This window comes from Zosterops lateralis (assembly GCF_965231275.1).
Source record: "Zosterops lateralis genome assembly, chromosome: 8".
Classification (NCBI taxonomy): Eukaryota; Metazoa; Chordata; class Aves; order Passeriformes; family Zosteropidae; genus Zosterops; species Zosterops lateralis.
Window position 1 is genome coordinate 13300198 of NC_139768.1, and position 16632 is coordinate 13316829.

The 16632-nt window shown below is 35.2% G+C and overlaps 1 protein-coding gene across 11 annotated transcripts in view; it reads left to right on the top strand.

The window, feature by feature from the left end:
* DNTT (DNA nucleotidylexotransferase) overlaps positions 1-16632 on the top strand; it is a gene marked incomplete at its 5' end in the record, with an annotated part of 139241 nt that overhangs the window by 71942 nt on the left and 50667 nt on the right. For all 11 annotated transcript variants that reach the window (XM_083866594.1, XM_083866595.1, XM_083866593.1 and 8 more), the window contains 5 exons: positions 495-620; positions 9793-9963; positions 11274-11345; positions 14088-14211; positions 15333-15465. In XM_083866594.1, the coding sequence (XP_083722720.1) occupies positions 495-620; positions 9793-9963; positions 11274-11345; positions 14088-14211; positions 15333-15465 (626 nt within the window). The remainder of the gene's footprint in view (positions 1-494; positions 621-9792; positions 9964-11273; positions 11346-14087; positions 14212-15332; positions 15466-16632) is intronic.

A 16632-nucleotide genomic window follows, 5' to 3' on the forward strand; every position in this document is an offset into this window, starting at 1 on the left:
AATTCAAACAACAATTTTTCCTCCACTACTGAATTTAGCTAGACACTTGAAAAAGTCAATTGAATGTTTCTCTTTAGTCTAATATCCCTAATCTTGTATTGAATAATCTATTGTTTTCTGTGAAAACTCTGTGTTTTAGAGCTTATCTACTCTTAAAGCTTTGTAGTTTTTCAAACTTACTGCAATAGTGAGAGTAGTAGAGACACACAACATTTAGAAAGACTTATTTTTTTTTTAATGGCAATGCCATTGTAAACTCCCTGCAAGAATTTACTGCAGAAAATCAAAAATCCCAGCAATCACCAGATAAAATATACTGTCAGTCCAGCCAATATGAAATCAACTGTTTTTCATAAGAGAATGACAGGAGCATTATTATTTTCTTTCCTGCTCTTCAAGGGTTTGTATTTTTGGCTCATGAAATGTACTTTTTTTGTGTTTTTAAGCTATTGCCATGTGTGTCACTAACTCTTCTTTTTTTTTACCCTTGTTAGGAGCAATGCCAATCTCCTCCTCTGAATACACCTGAATTGGAAATGCCAGCATTTACTGCAACAAAAGTATCTCAGTATTCATGCCAGAGGAAGACAACTTTAAATAACTACAACAAGAAATTCACGGTAATATTTATTCTATCCATAAAATAAAAAGTAGTATAATTAGAATAATTACTATAATACTTGCCTCAGTATTTTCTGTGGCGCCCTTAGCAAATTCATGAGTAAACAGGCAGCATAATAACAATTAAAAAAGTTATAAATCTGCCATACCTAAATTAAAATTGAGTGCAAGCTTAATTGCATCCTCTAAGTATTGCTGAAAGCTTAACACAGTGGATCTTTAAATACATTAATAGATTGTAAACACATGAATTTTTAAAACAAATGATAGAATAACATTCCAAAAACTCTTTTAGCCTTTCATCACAGTCTTATTTGACAAGCTGAAAGTATGATAAACAAATGTTTGGTTTAGGTGAGTCCAAGGTTCTTCACAGCTGCTGTGCTGCCTTTTGGTTTGTCCAAGTGTTCAGTTCTTCAAAGTATGGTTCTAAACTTCAGATTTTCACAGCTGAGCAGACTGCATGTTAATTAACATCACAAAACACCCTTTGAATTGTCTAGTTAAAATAGAAATCTTGGAGACTGCCATATATCCTAGTTAAAATTACGCATTTCAGAGGGTATGGAGAGTCTGAGTCCTCTGATCTGAATTCCTCTGGAGTTATTTTGCTTAATGGCTCCTCCTGGCTGGCTCTAAATACTCAGTGACCACTATTCAAAAGGAAACATTTCTCAGAGACTCTAATGTAGTGCAGTCTAAATATATCTGGCATAGTTACATGCATATGTTTCAACTATAATATCAAACACCTTCTCATTTTTCTAAAGCTTTATTATTTATTTTGTTATTATTTACAATTTTTATTATTCTACTTCGTGTGTTCCTGTAAACACAAACAAATATTTCAAGAAAATACTATTTGCAAGATCCATATAAAAACAATAGCAACAGCTACCAGTTATTTGTGAATATAAACCCTTTACAAGGTAAATACTAAAACCCCTGGGAATTCAGAACTAAAGATAAACCTACAAGGAACTCAAGAATGTCTTGATCTGGGAATGCACAGTTAAAAATTCAACAACCTAAAATTTGGCTTGTAGTTATGCTTTGAAGTAATCAGCAAATACATCAAATATATGTTACTATTTATGGTAATCAAGTAGGTTAAACTGTTTGCTTGTTTACAAAAAGTCCCTTTTTGAGCAACGTGATAGGAATTGAATTTTGACCCTGTTTTGAGTCTGAGGTAGGACTAGAGGCCTCCTGAGGTCCTTTCCAACATTCCCAAAACTGCTTCTTTTGAAATGGCTGTATTTCCTCACCTCCTGCTAGAAAAACAAGGCTGTGATGGTAACCATTTAACCTCTTGAAAGCAGCCATTTTTTTTCACAGTTTATAAATATCAAATACAAGCTGCTGCAGGGGAAAATGTCAGACCAAACATAGTATGACTGAAACATTATGTAAAACAGCAAACTTCTTGGAGAAATAGGAAGTAAGTGTCATAGTTCTACACTTCCTGATAACAGTAGAATGTGGGACCTGGCTCTTTGATGAATTTTCTATATTACCACATTTTGTCAGATATTCTAAAGGCAAAAAATTAAAAGGAATGTGATGGATAATGGCAAAGTAAAATGGTTGCTCCCAGAAGGCACAGAGTTGATTTAATTGTCATTAGCATTTAGACCACATTCACTGAGCAGTTTCTGTTATACCTGTGTTTCACAGAGGCAATCCCCAAATTACTTCCAGGTTTAGCAATGCAGTAGTCCTAATGTCAAAGTACAGCCTGTATTTGGTGAGTTTATCTGAACACATTAGAAGTGGGATGATGGGAGTACTGAGATTCCTTTATGTTACCCTATATATCAAACATTTCTGAGTCTGGGTAGACATTGGGCTTTGTGGTGACAAAGGTGTCAGTTTTTAATCTTCAGCGTATTTTCAGAGTAACTTCTCCGAGTTGATGCTGTATTTTGTTTCTGGAGGTGGAACTGGGCAAGTTTATATTACATGAGTCTGTCTAGCATCAGCATCTCGACAGTTGTAATGGAACTCCTTAGGGCCCTTGCTCTTATTCCTCACAGCCAAAGCTGGCAACGACAGCAGAAGGGTTGGGTGTTTATGGACTGCCAGAACTGGCCTATGCCTTGGAGGACTGCCAGTCAGTCTGCCTAATGTCACAGGAGTCTGATTTTTAGATTTGCTGATGTTTTCTTGGCTTTGCATTCATCCTGTAATTCATGTTCTCAAATAAAAGCATTCCAACAGATTTTTCAGTGCAAGCACTTAGCAAATGCACTGAAGCATTGGTATAATCCACTTGTGCATGCTGTGGGCAGCCAACCATTAAATGATGGATTTTCCCTGGGTCAATACAATACATCCTGAAATTTGGGTCCAAACCATCTTGAGTTATGTGTTGATGTCATTTTGTTATGACAACCTTATTCTGTGAGTCAGGCTTCTTCCCTTTTCTTACAGGTTTTCTTTGGTTAGTTTGTTTCCTGATCATGCCCATAACAGGGGTACAAAGCTATTATTTGCCAATGCATTCTTTGATAAACTCTTGGATTCTTCCTTTTATGGACTTTGCCGTGATATGTTATATCCAGTTCCCCTTTCAAATAAGCAGCAGTTGTGTTTGAGAAAGTGTAGTAATTACATTGGAACAGTCACTAATGGGCAGCAATGTAGGTACAGCAGGATTTGGATGTTCTGGTTTCTTGGGAGAGGCAGTTTTGAGGACTTGATTTCTGAAGAAATTGATAATTAGTGATCCTTTTTAATCCTGAGTCCTGTTCTGTGTATGTTTCATCATGAAAGACTACTTATTAAAAAAAATAGCACAGCTATTTGATGAGAACTCATGAGGGAAAACTGGTGGTTTAATATAGTAGGTGCAATTTCTATGGTCAAATATCTCATGTTTCCTGTCTGTTGTAATAGCCAGAAAATAACTTACACAAAGTTATGACAAACCAGTTTTACACATGGAAGAAGCTACAGAAGGTTTGACAGGAGTTGCAGATGCCAAAGTTTCATTTTTTCCTTCAGTATGGGGCAAATCCCAGTCAAATAATTTATGAGCTGGTGTGTAGTCAGGCTTGTTGTGTGAAGAATGCACTAAGAATGTCAGAGGCCAAGGAGTGAGTAGACAGTGGAGCCATGTTTCAGTTCATGGAGTAGAAATGCAATGCTCCAGACTCGGTGTTTGTGCAGGGTTTGGTCCCAGTGCCCTGTGTCCCACGGCCTCGGGGTGTGCAGGCTGAGAGCCCTGACACAGCCCTGGCTGCCCTGGCTGGTCCAGCAATGCACCTGAACCCATCACCCTGCTCACAGCTGAGCTGTGCCTGCCCAGATGGGTAAAGCTGCAAAACAAAAGAGCAGATCCTTGAGTAGAGTCTGTACCTTAGCAAGTTTCCTTTATGTTTGTCTTAAATATTAATGTTACTCTGCAATATAATATTACAATATTGTTCTCTGCCTTATTTGGAGCTATCTTCCCTCTCCCACTGAAAATATACACTTGGAGGCTGCATTGTGTTTTCTTGTGTTAAAATAAAAGGAGTCATTCTGCTGTGCCCAGGAGGGGTTGTTGGATTTGAATACTAATATCAGACTGCAATAAAATTCAGAAAGACATTATTCTGTGAGGAAAATACAATTTAATTCTTACAGAAGAAACTAATTAAGTCAGAGGCAAATGGTTCTGTGATTCTGAGGCTTATTGCTAATGCTACTGGATGTTGCTTTGCTTTGGCTGTTACTCATGGTAATGAGAATGTGGATGTTTAGCATGGGAAAGATGCCTGGTTTCCTTTCCACTATGTTAGAGAAAAATAAAAAAGAAATATTTCTTCTTTTGTATCTGCAGAAAAATGTATCAGTTATGCCAGTGGCTTAATCAGTTATTATTATTATTATTATTATTTCATTTTAAAACATACCTCAGAAGATCCTCAATTTTATTTTTATAATGAACTTGGGAGCCGTGTAGTAGAAAGCCACTAACTGAATGGATACTCTTAATAACATGTAGTGTGCCACTGACGTAGCTTGCTTCAGTAAAAATTCTGCAGTCTGTATCACTGAATTATGATGTGAATGTCTGCAAAGTGTATACCCATTGAAAATGAATTGATCGTTTGGTCTAAGGAGTAAATATGTATTCAGATTTTTAAGACAAATGGGAAAGTGCTTACTAAAATACAGAATATAAATACATCTTTATTTTTCAGCAGTTTAAATTTGCATTATAGTGTATGTTTTCTTTGACCATATTAATATACATAATATACATTTTGTATTTTATATTTCTTATTACACAGTGTACCTATTATGTAGGCCATTGTTATGGGATTAACACTCTAACTGCATTTCTGTGCTGTGTCAGCAGACATTTTTTCACATTTGTATTGTTTCCTTTTACATAATGTGGAATAATACAAAAACTTCCCATGAATTCCACTCTGTTTCAAGAAATGAACTTGTTATTGTTCATTGATATGAGGAGCAACTGGAACTAACATTTATTTCTAGCAATAGTGTTTATGCAGGGACCCTGAGATCATGCACATTGTGAAAGCAATGCAAGCCCTGGAGTGTTCACAGTCCTGATAGAGAGTGAGTGGAAGATGCCAAGAGAAACAATGGTAGGGAGGTGTGAAGCAGCTTTCCAAGGTCTCACAGCAAAGTTGTGAGTGTAGGCATGGCAGCAAGCCAAGTGTCTTTCATGAAGCTGTAACAAATTCTTTACAAAACATTAGATTTTAAAATTTTTTTGGTGTAATATTTGTGATTTCTGTTCTAGCAGAGTCTTAAACTGAGTTTATTAAAGACTGTTTTGCAAATAGCAATGGACCTGCTCGGACACTGTTGTTGAAATGAGCAGGATAGTATGAAATAGCCCGTGGGACCATTAATTTGTTTTGCTTTTCTGCATGACTTGTACTCTGATAATCATGCTGAATGTTATTGGGTCAGCTGTTCAGTAAACAGAAACTAGCACAGTCTTCCTGATTATTTTTTTTTCTTGAGAATCATTCTCATATATTAGTTGGGAATCTTGCTCTCTTTTTTTGTTTCACATGAGTGATTTTTAGCATTTATAGTATTTTAGTCTGCATTTTTTGCATATGTGTGAGATTACTGGTGACTGTGTTGTTAATGATACTTTATCTTATTAGTTCTTAAATATCAGATATTAAAAGAGATTCATAATTTCTTTCTACATCTGTGACCTTTCTTATTTTGAAGACAATTCAGCAAAATCTTGGTGTTCTTTTGGATCTGACTCACTGGAATCTGAAAGTGCCTTTAAACCCCAAATTTTTCCATAGTCCAAGTCCCACCAACAAACATTCCACAATTTCAGAGGGGAAGTAAAATTTTCAAAACCTGAAGAACTGAAATGTAGCCCAGCTCTGTTCCATATTTAATTAGAGCAGACCCTGCAGAGTACTCTGAAGCTAATGAAATTCCCATGTACTGGCGATCTCTGGAAATTTAATTTCTTTTTAAACAGATAATCTGAATATTGATCTGATTGATAAGGTGTAGGTGAGGTGCTTCATGTAAGACAACATAATAGTTTAGAATAAATGGTCAATAACTTTCCTTTTTATATCACCATAAGTAGACTTCACTGGAGATCTATTAGATTATAGATTTTTCTTAAATAATATTAGAGATTTATATGCTTTCCCCCTCTAGAATATTACTCAATATGAACTCTACTATTTAATAGACAGCAAGTCCAGTTGCTGTTCTTTTTTTTAGAAAAAGAATTTTTTTATGAAAAAGAATTTTAAAAGTAGTTTTATGTTAAAAGACAGATCTGTAATTAGTTGCAGCATTTGCAGGCAATGTGGTTTTTTGCACTGAGAATAATGAATATTCCATACTTTTTAATTGTTTATTTTAAACAGCTTAATGAGCTTCACAGAGACAGGAAAACACTGAAAAATGTAAACTAGAGTCAGAAAAACGCTTTAATTATATTTTCTCATTAACTATCAACAGCCTTTGAGTAAAATGCTTCATGTGATTGTATTTTTCAATTGTGATGGTGGTAGAGCTTTTCTGAGACCTGCCCTCCTGCCAGTGGGAAGGGACTGACACCTCTCCACAGCAGGGCTGCTGCTGGTTCATGCAGACACAATTATCACAATGGCTGATTATTCAGTGCAGAACACCTATCAGATGTGCATGTGGGAGGCTGCATTTTGGGAGTGAGAAAAAACATCCCAGGACTTTTTTGAGCACTCTAATGAAGAAGATGGCTTTGCCACTCTCTGCCATTATTAACACATGCTGCTGAGCAGCTGCTTTTGGGAACCACTTTCCTGGTTATGTTTATCAGTATAGACTATTTTTAAAAGAATGTAGCAATTATATCTTTTTAGCTCTGCCCCTGATAAGTGCTTTTATTATTAACTGGAGTGAGAAATTTCTTGCCAAACACTGCTTGCTTGAGTATTTATGCATACAAATTATAAAGAAAGAAAAAGAAATCAAAAGTAATCTTTATTTTGTGAGTTGAACTGTAAATCTTACTTGAAACGACAATTAGCATATTCTATTCCATAGTAAGAAAGAATCTTTGGAGCTGATAAAGAACAAGAAGTGTTAGAACTTGGGAGAGCATCCAGAAAACCCCACAGCAGAGGAAACATCTGACTCTTGTTATCCTACTTGCAAAGCAAATGGGGAAATATATTTTACAGTACTGTCTGTGCTGTGGCTTTTCTTCCATATACGAATTGGGATGAATCCATGTTGCTCGTGACCTCAAAGTGGTGGTTTCACCTTTTTCTGCATTAGTTCTCTTTCTAAATGGAAACTATAATGTGCCTGTCTTTTATCAAAAAGTCTGTAATTACATGCAACATAATCTGTCAACTAAATAAAGACCTTAAATGTGGGAAAAAAAAAGGCAGTTGAATAAATCCAACAATTTTGCTACTGCAAAAGATTTAGAGACAGATGTTAGGAGGCTAAGGCTTGTGTGTTGTTTTTCTGATAGATTGGTGGTTTTGTTTTTGTTTTTTTCTTTCCTCAAAGGAGCATTCTCTCTCCTCTTTTTGATGCCTTATACCCAAGGGCTCGTAGAATGTAAATGATAGTTGAAACTTCCAGATCAGGCATGTTGCAAAACAGCTGTCCTTCTCATGAGCTCTTTCATGAAATGTTATGAAAATGGAATTTCACAGCCCTTATTAATGAGGGTAGCTGGTAAATAAATAAGCAGCTAAGGGAAGGATTCTTAGAGTGAGACAGACAACAGGTGATTGATTCTTAGGGAGACTAAGAAGTGAAGTTATACTGGTGCTATAGAATAAAGCAAATTGTTGCAAGCCCTATTTTTATACACTTTAATGCATTAGTGCAGGGAAAAAAAGGGGAAATGAAGTGGTTTTGTTCAGCTACAGTACCTATTTCCTTCTAAAGCAATACTGTCAAAACAATTAATATCTCATAATGTTGCTTTGTTAAAAGGAATGTTTTGCAAATTGAAGGGTAAACGAAGTCAATGTTTTCTTGAAGATTTAGTAAAACCTTCATTTTGTTTCAAAGAGACTATAATGTTTATTATATAAACAACATGCCATGTCAGATGGTCCATTTTTATAGAACTGACCCAATAATGAAATCTAATATGTAACAAATCTACATTCATTGTGAAAGGTATGTTTAATTTTAAGAAATTGTTTTATTTTAGGGATCTAAATGATGGTAGCTCAAGGAAAATCTTGTTGTTGTTTAAATGAGGCTGCATCCATTCAATGCAGGGTGATAGATGCATAGATGTAATAAAGAGCTGACTTCACTGGATTTGCTCTCATGTCAGTTAGTGGGCTTGGGACAGATTCACCTGGAGATATTGCACATGTAGCATTTAGGATGTACAAGGCCTGCTGGTTTTTACTGGCCTTTATTTTCCAATATAATGCATGCAAAGGAAAATCTAAAATTATTTTTCTTTAAACTATATAAACTGTATATTCATTACAAATTAAATGAAATTTGAGACTAAACATGAACAGTGAAGGCAGGAAAAAGACACTTAATCTTTTTACTTCCTACTTTCTGCTGCAGTCATTGCTCTGGTAAGCCATTTGTTGTCTCTTTATTTTACTCGTATCTATTCCAAAAAACATTTCTGAGCAGGCACTTCCCTACAGCTCTGGAAAATGGTAATTGCAGGCAGATGCACACTGACAGCCACTTCTCTGGGTTCTACATAAATATTCTGAACAATGAAAGCCTATTCTAGTAATGGTCCACTTTTAAGCATTTCTGAAGAAATCACTTAATTTTGTATTCTTGAAATTTTTTGGGTTTTGTGCAAGATTTCACTCAGAACTTGTTTTTCCAGCTGCTAATCTAACTAAAAAGTTTCATAGTCCTTAGGCTGTTCACAAAATTATTTTGCAGCATTGGTTCTCTTTCAAAAACCGATATTCTACAGTGGCAAACAGCAACAAAATTCCTCTACACTACTGTGTGGTCTGTTCCTTTTCTAAAATTTGCTGCTATTAATATATATATTTATATACATTCTGGGAGGAAAATGGACCTTATATGGGTCATTTAGAGAAAACCCAACAATATGGACATTCTTCAGGTATTTTTGAGTGCACTGTTAAATAAACCAAACCATCAATAGCTAAAGAACCATAAAGAAAATATGTTTCTATTTGCAAGATTATACATCTGATAAATGAGGAAAATGAGAGTTTGTTCCCTAAATCACCAAGTAGAAGCATGGCTACATGTTCAAGGAGATGAAGGTGGTTTCCAATATTTCCACAGATTCCTATTTGCTTGTGTCTGAAAATGCAGATGTTACATGCTGATCTAATGGATTACTTATGGTTGGACATAATTCTAAACATTATGGCTCTACTTGACACTGATTTATAGGAATACAGAAGGCAAATCTCACAAAAGGTTTTCAAGCTTGGCTCTGCTACAGATCAAAAAATTTTCTTACATTTGTCTCTAAAATACCATTTTTATGATACCTGGAAAACTTCAAGTAGCTAGAAAATTAGTCTGCTTTTTTATGAACTCCATCTTTTCACCCTAGTGTAAAGAAGTAATTATTGAATTAGCATACAAAGTAACCTTTCTAAGGAGCATACAGAATATTTTAGCTTTTATTAAACTTTAACTCTTTTTAAATTTTTTTTTTCTCTCTACCTCCCCCTGTCCCAGGATGCCTTTGAGGTAATGGCTGAAAATTACGAGTTCAAAGAAAATGAAATACTCTGCCTGGAATTTTTAAGAGCATCTTCTTTGCTGAAATCTCTTCCATTTTCAGTAACCAGAATGAAAGATATACAAGGGTTGCCCTGTGTGGGAGATCAAGTCAGAGATATCATTGAGGTAATGCACTTCTGAATTATCTGCCAATTGATTCTTTTACAGATCAACATTTACAGGTCACAGAGAGGAGCACTGGTATCTGTGGTGCACAACCTTCTGCATTTCCTCTGATAACAATGTGTTATCGATATTTCTAAGGATGGAGTGATTTTTGGAAACCTTTTGTCATAACACAAGGCTCTGTCATGGAGCTGCCACTCTTGGGAATGAGGGTAACAAGGGAATAAATACAATGGAATAAATAAAGCAATATCAGCTTTGCATGTAATTTCTAAGGGCTCATTCTGATTCAGGTGCAACAGGTTAACTGTTAACAGTTTTGTTCATGTGACTTCTGCCCTTGGCAACATCACTTTACTCACCTGAATGCTTTATTAGAAATACATTTTTTGTGGAAGTGGTAAATATTTTAGTACTTTAATGTTAAATCTCACTTTGCTATGTTATAGCAAGTTATATATAGTTATAGCAGAGCCTTTTATCCAGGTGATGGATGAACTCTACATTCTTACTGGAACTTTCCTGCATTTTTATTTAGTTCTTAGCCTTTTCAGGACCCACATCTCCAAGAGCTGCTATTCCAGCAGGCTACTCCAGATCAGGGGTCTCAACTGTTTGGAGGGGTCATTGCTGAGTGTTGTGCTTTGCTCTGGCTCCTCATTTGCCCCATTCCCACAGCTAAAAATGCAGTCCCTGAAGTGCTTTTAGTACCTTCTGTTCTGGGGGCTGGGATTGCAGTCATGATCCCACAGAAAATAGGATGGTTTGTTGGGCTTATACTGATGGTTTTCTTTGCTAGTTTTGTTTTTAATTTTTATCAGAAACACTAAAAGAATTGTACACTCCAGAAAAAATGTATTTGTTCTTACAACAGTCTTGTTTTTGAGAGTAGGAAACTCAACCAAATAATGAAATCTAATTTTCAGGACATGTCATTGATAGCTTATGATAAATAACTGGTTTCTGGCTGTGACTTTATGAGTAAATAAGTACTGTGAAATATATTCCATGGTCCCAGTTTCCACTTCATCCTTGAGTAAATTTATGAGTAAGTAAGTACTGTGAAATTTATTCTGTGGTTGTAGTTTCTCCTTCATCCTTCAGTAATTTTCTGTCTTTAAAAGGGTTGCAGAATTTGATCCTAAGGAAATAAAAGAATATGTTCTGGGGCTTTCTGGGGGTTCTCTTTATTGATTGATAAAGATTGATAAAATTTGATTTTAGATTATTTCATTAAGTCTTATAATTGTGGTGAGATCTTACGATTGATTTTAATTTTTTTTAAATAAGTAATATTTTTCCTTGTTTAGGAGATTATTGAAGATGGGGAGAGTTCTAGAGTTAAAGAAGTGTTAAATGATGAGCGATACAAGGCATTTAAGGTAAATCCTTTGAGTTTTCTTGCTGTTGTTTAAAATTTCCCCCCTTTACTAGAACTTGGACAAAGCCATCAATTTTATTATAAAAGGACAACCAATGTCAACTACAAAGAAATACAAAGGTCTTGAATAATAAGAAAAGGAAATTGAGAAACAGTGATAAGGAATAATGTGAAATACCTTTCTGTTTTAATTAATGTGATGTATACATGCTACTCTTAAGTAATGTAATGCAACTTACTCTTTGGTGTAAGTTTAATGTGATGTTGGGTGTATTTCTCCCTCAGCTATTTATCATTTTAACACTACTTCATTTCATTCTGGAATTAAGAAAATACCACATGAAGAAGATGACTCAGATCAACTGTAATTCTTTTTGGTGTGAGGCAGGAGGTTTGGAGATTTTCTTTAGGCAGATTGTAGATCCTTAGTCACACAGCTTCATTGTTGCAGAAAATCTAAACCATATAAATACTGCAGTTCCCATTACTGACATATTTATTGAATTCTCCATTGGAAGCGCATAAGATGAACAAACTTTTTTTTCAATTTTATCTGCATTTTTGATCTTTATAAATATCCTCTGTCTTCAGAATAATTAAAACAGAGTAAGACAATTGGGACTGTTTTGTTCTCCCTGGCATCACTCATTTTTCAGCCCTCCAAAGGTTCTGCCATTCTCTCTGACCAGCAAAGGAGCTATGGGAAGATGTTCAGAGACAGTTGTTGATGCCATTTCTACCAATAATCACATGTATAGCAGGATTCAAGGAGCAGATTTGATTATTAATGCATGATTGCATTACAGCATGATTGAGGAACAGCTATTAAATCTTACACTTCAGGGTTGAAGAAAATCTCTTGGAGATTGGAATAAAACCCATCAGGAGACAAATTATCTCAAATACGCTTTATGCCTTGTTTCACATGCAAAATTGCAACAAACTTACTCAGGTGGCTCTCTTCTTAGCTGAGCATACGCCTCAACATTTTATCTAAATTAGTTTGTTTCCACCGATTTTTTAATGGGATTCTAAGAAGAATCTTATCTTAGTGAATTCCTAGATTTTACTGTTTAGCATAGTCCTGGTGCCTGCTGCTTCACTTATCATGGCTTAAAAGATCACTGCTGGCCCCAGGAGCACGGTTATCAAATGATTGAGTTAAATTATCGTCGATGTTTTAGATGTAGGGACATGCATCAACAGGGTCAGTTTCCCTCCTTATAGAACTGGGTGCTGCAGTTCTATAAGGACCAAAGCGAAAAGCGAAAAGAAGCAGTGCCCCCACACAGAACTGAAGAAATGGGCTCCCTTTTATTTGTGCTGCACTGATGGCAGCATCTGTAGCTTCTATAAAATGCTAAATAACAATGGTACAGAAAGAAAAAAAAAACCACTTTTGGTTTTTTCCCCCTAAAACTTTGGGTGCATAGAATCCTTTTTCTTTAGTTCTCTGTTTCGGTGTTAATTAAGCCTCCTAAAATCATTTGAGCCCAGTAATAGACCCTTTTGAAAATATTCCAGCACTAGCAAAAACGTTAAAAAATCGCAATCAAAGTATTTTAAAAAATCATATCCTTTTAGAAGCACCTGTGATTCAGACAAAAGTAGGTAATTTCACCCATTATATACAAAATATAGGGCAATTCCTATTAAATATTATCCATTATTTTAATTTCTCTCTTTTTTAATCTTAATTATTTCCAAGGAATTAATATCTTCACAAAAATACAAAATAAAGATAGCAAGCTTGGAATTCGGAGGTTGTAGATTCGATGGAAGAGAGCAGTTATTCATGTCTTACTTGAATTCCATAAAAGTACAAAGAAAGCTTGGAGAGCTGCAGTATTGACAAACTGAACATAAAGAATGTGCTTTTAGGCAGGCATGAAAGTTTTCCCTCTCGCTTTCATATCAGTGTTCATCTGAGATATTGATCCATAGAATAATGCTTACAACTGTGACATTTTTGCTTTACAACCTTTCATGGGTAATAAGTTAGTGAACAACATCACTTTGTAATAGATGGAATATGACCACACAAAAATTTCTGCTGGACTGGTAGATTTTGGGATGTTTTAGGTTGTTTTTGTGTGTGTCAGTTTTTTGGTTTGTTTGAGGATGTGTGTGTGGAGTTTTGGTTTTTATTTTTTTGTTTGTTTCTTTGAGTTTTTTTTTTTTTTTTTTTTTTTTTTTTGTTGTTGTTGTTGTTTTGTTTCCTTTTGTTCATTAATTCAGGTTTCTTTTTTTTTTTTTTTTTTCTTTTTTATTTTGAGAGCTGGTAGTGCGTATAGCACAAAGCCTTAATGTCAGTCAAACTATGAAGATAATCTTGTGACAGCTCTTATTCTATCCAGTCAGTGTCAGGGAATCGAGCTACCTAATGTTGCTATTTGCATTTCTATTCAGAAATTGAGTAAAAATAAAGATTATTACCCTTAATTCAAACCTTAGTTAAAAGTGTACATTTTAGTAAATGACATTAAGGTACTGGGACTACTACTGTATTTTTGTTCAGATTTCACATTAATGAGAACTGTCCATGTATAAAACCAGTTCTCTGTTCAATATAGTCATGCAAAGAAGGGAAGCTGAATTTGTATGTTTGTATCACACTATTTATCTTCAATGTAGGATTAATTCTGCCCATTGCTTTCCTTGTGAAACCTTGTTGTTACCTACTTATTATTAATTCACTGCTTCTTTAGAACACAACTCTGAAATGTTTTTCTACTGACCTTAGCAATTTACCTCAGTCTTTGGAGTGGGAGTGAAGACTTCTGAGAGATGGTACAGAATGGGCTTGCGAACTGTGCAAGAGGTAAAAGCTGACAAGACCCTGAAGCTGTCAAAAATGCAGAAAGCAGGTAAGGTGAAAGTGTCATGAAAACTTGTATGTCAGTGCTCTAAGAACTTGATAACAGAATCACAAGGGAAGGCAAAGCTCATATATAAATCTGTTCTCTTGCTGCAGTCCTGTGAATACTGAATTATTAGGTATAAATACTTGGACCAGCTGAGCTCCTAATTAAAAATGGTGTCATTCAAAACATAGGACTATGCATATTTTTAAATTGCTTGTACAAATACCAAGTGAAATCTCTTATTCACAAAACTATTAATGGTTCATTACTGTACAGGTTGTGAAAGAATTACAAAACTGGGGAAATGCAGCACAACTTTTCAGAGGAGATCTGTCTCCCTCAAGGCAGCGCTACTTTACTGATAAATATAGACTTGCAATAAAGTACTTATAACGGTTTTTTTTTTTTTAATAATTCTAGCACATCTTAGCTTTAAAGTGTTAAACATGGTCATTTGAATAATGTTGCTTCCCCACAGATTTTGTGTGCATGCACTGTTTCCCTAAATAAGTGAATTAATTTAAACAAAGAGATTAGTTACATTAAGGAAAACATATTCTATAATATGACTTTAAATAATGTGACTTTATTTTTCATTAAATTCGTGTGGTTTACATCACCTCAGAATCCTCTGGATCAGCTTTCTTATATTCATGCTCCTTTTTCCCTTTTTCTTTTACATGTTGTATCATATGTGAAGCAAGCTGCCATACTGGGCTCTTTCAAAGCAAGCCCTGTGATGAGAAATAAGATAGCTGGAATGTTTCACATACTTCTGAGCTCTGGACTTGTGTAGAACACCATTATTTTGAGAAGACTGCCTTTTGAAACAGTACAGCCAAAAATGTCATTGATGGGAGCCGGTAGGGAAGTCAGAGTCTTCTATAAATATTCAGGTCCTAAGAAAGTGTAGCAATTATTGTGACTGCAGTGTTGACAAATTATATTTCAAATTATGACAAATATATATATAAACTCTAAGGACAAAGATGAGGGAAGAAAGAGGCTGTCTCTGGCCTGTGATCTCTTGTACTCACACCACCTGTGATTTCGGCCTTGAATGATGCTGTGTAGATTTTAATATTCCTGTGGAGTGATCAGCACTTTTCCCCTTTGATTTTCAGGGCTTCTCTACTATGAGGACCTTGTTAGCTGTGTGTCTAAGGCAGAAGCAGATGCAGTAACCTCAATTGTCAAGAATACTGTGTGTACCTTTCTACCAGATGCTTTAGTTACCATAACTGGTGGTTTCAGGAGGTGAGTGAAAAAAAATGAGGTCACTTGACTATTTTATGCAGGTGCATTAAAAAAAAAAAAAAAAGATGTTTGTGTCTTGGAAAAATCAGAGAAGCTTTGTGGGAAAATATGAGTTTGTTTTCAATATTTTTTGTGGGTTTGTTTGCTGGTTTGTTTTTTTTCAAACAGGAGAGAATTTTATGACAGACACAAGTTCCTGTGTTTTGTTGCTGTAGATGGTTATTTTTACTGGATCTGAATTCCCAAGGCTGAAACTATTTCAAGGCCGTGCTTGAAGGAAAGCTGCAATAGGCTTAAGGCAGTCTTGGTTTGTTTTTTTGGGGGCATATGGCTAAGGAGATCTTAGTCACATGAGTTTGAAATGTGCTGAAGCAGAGTTTGTAGTCTTAGAAGTAAAGTATACTTGGAATAAACAGCTACTAAAATGACTATAAAGCACTGACTGAATAAATATATACTAACATCTGTATAGATGGGATGATCTCAGAATTCCTTTCCTGGATGATTTTTGTTACAAATATTTTTGGTCTTGCTCTGCAAGACCAAACTCAAAGCTGTTGTTCAGAGCAATTCATTCTTTCAGCACTTGAGAACTTTCTTACAGCCACACAACACAGTACTGAGCCTGGGAATAGTCTTCAGGAGTTCTGCTTCCCTTGCTCTATTCTCAGGCCCCCATTATGTCCTTCTTGCTCTACATGTTATGCTCTTAAACCAAAAAAATATAGTCAGCTCTAGCTCTTGCTGCTGAATTTGTTACTTTGTAAAACTTTGACTATATTCTAAATCTAAAACTATCTTTCAAAGATACTTATTCTCATAGAACTGAAAATATAGGATTGTGTGACCCTCATGCACCTAAAACTGATATGAGAGCCAAAGAAAGTTAAGTAGACTAAGGTGAGGCTTTGTTTTAGGTAGTTTTTCATATTGCAGTTCTTAAAAAGTTGTTCAAGTGTCTTGGGCATTGCATCATGAAAAATAATTAGTGTATCTTGTCTTTTTTTAGTCTTTGTGAGAGGTTAATTTTTCCATGCTGTATCAGTCTTCAGGAAAGTTTTTTCCCAGTCTCTCTTATTGTTAATTTTATCCTAACGTGAACCTGAGTGTGGATCACTATCTCCTTGCTTGAATTTTATATTATCTTTTAGAAACGAGGATTTGATA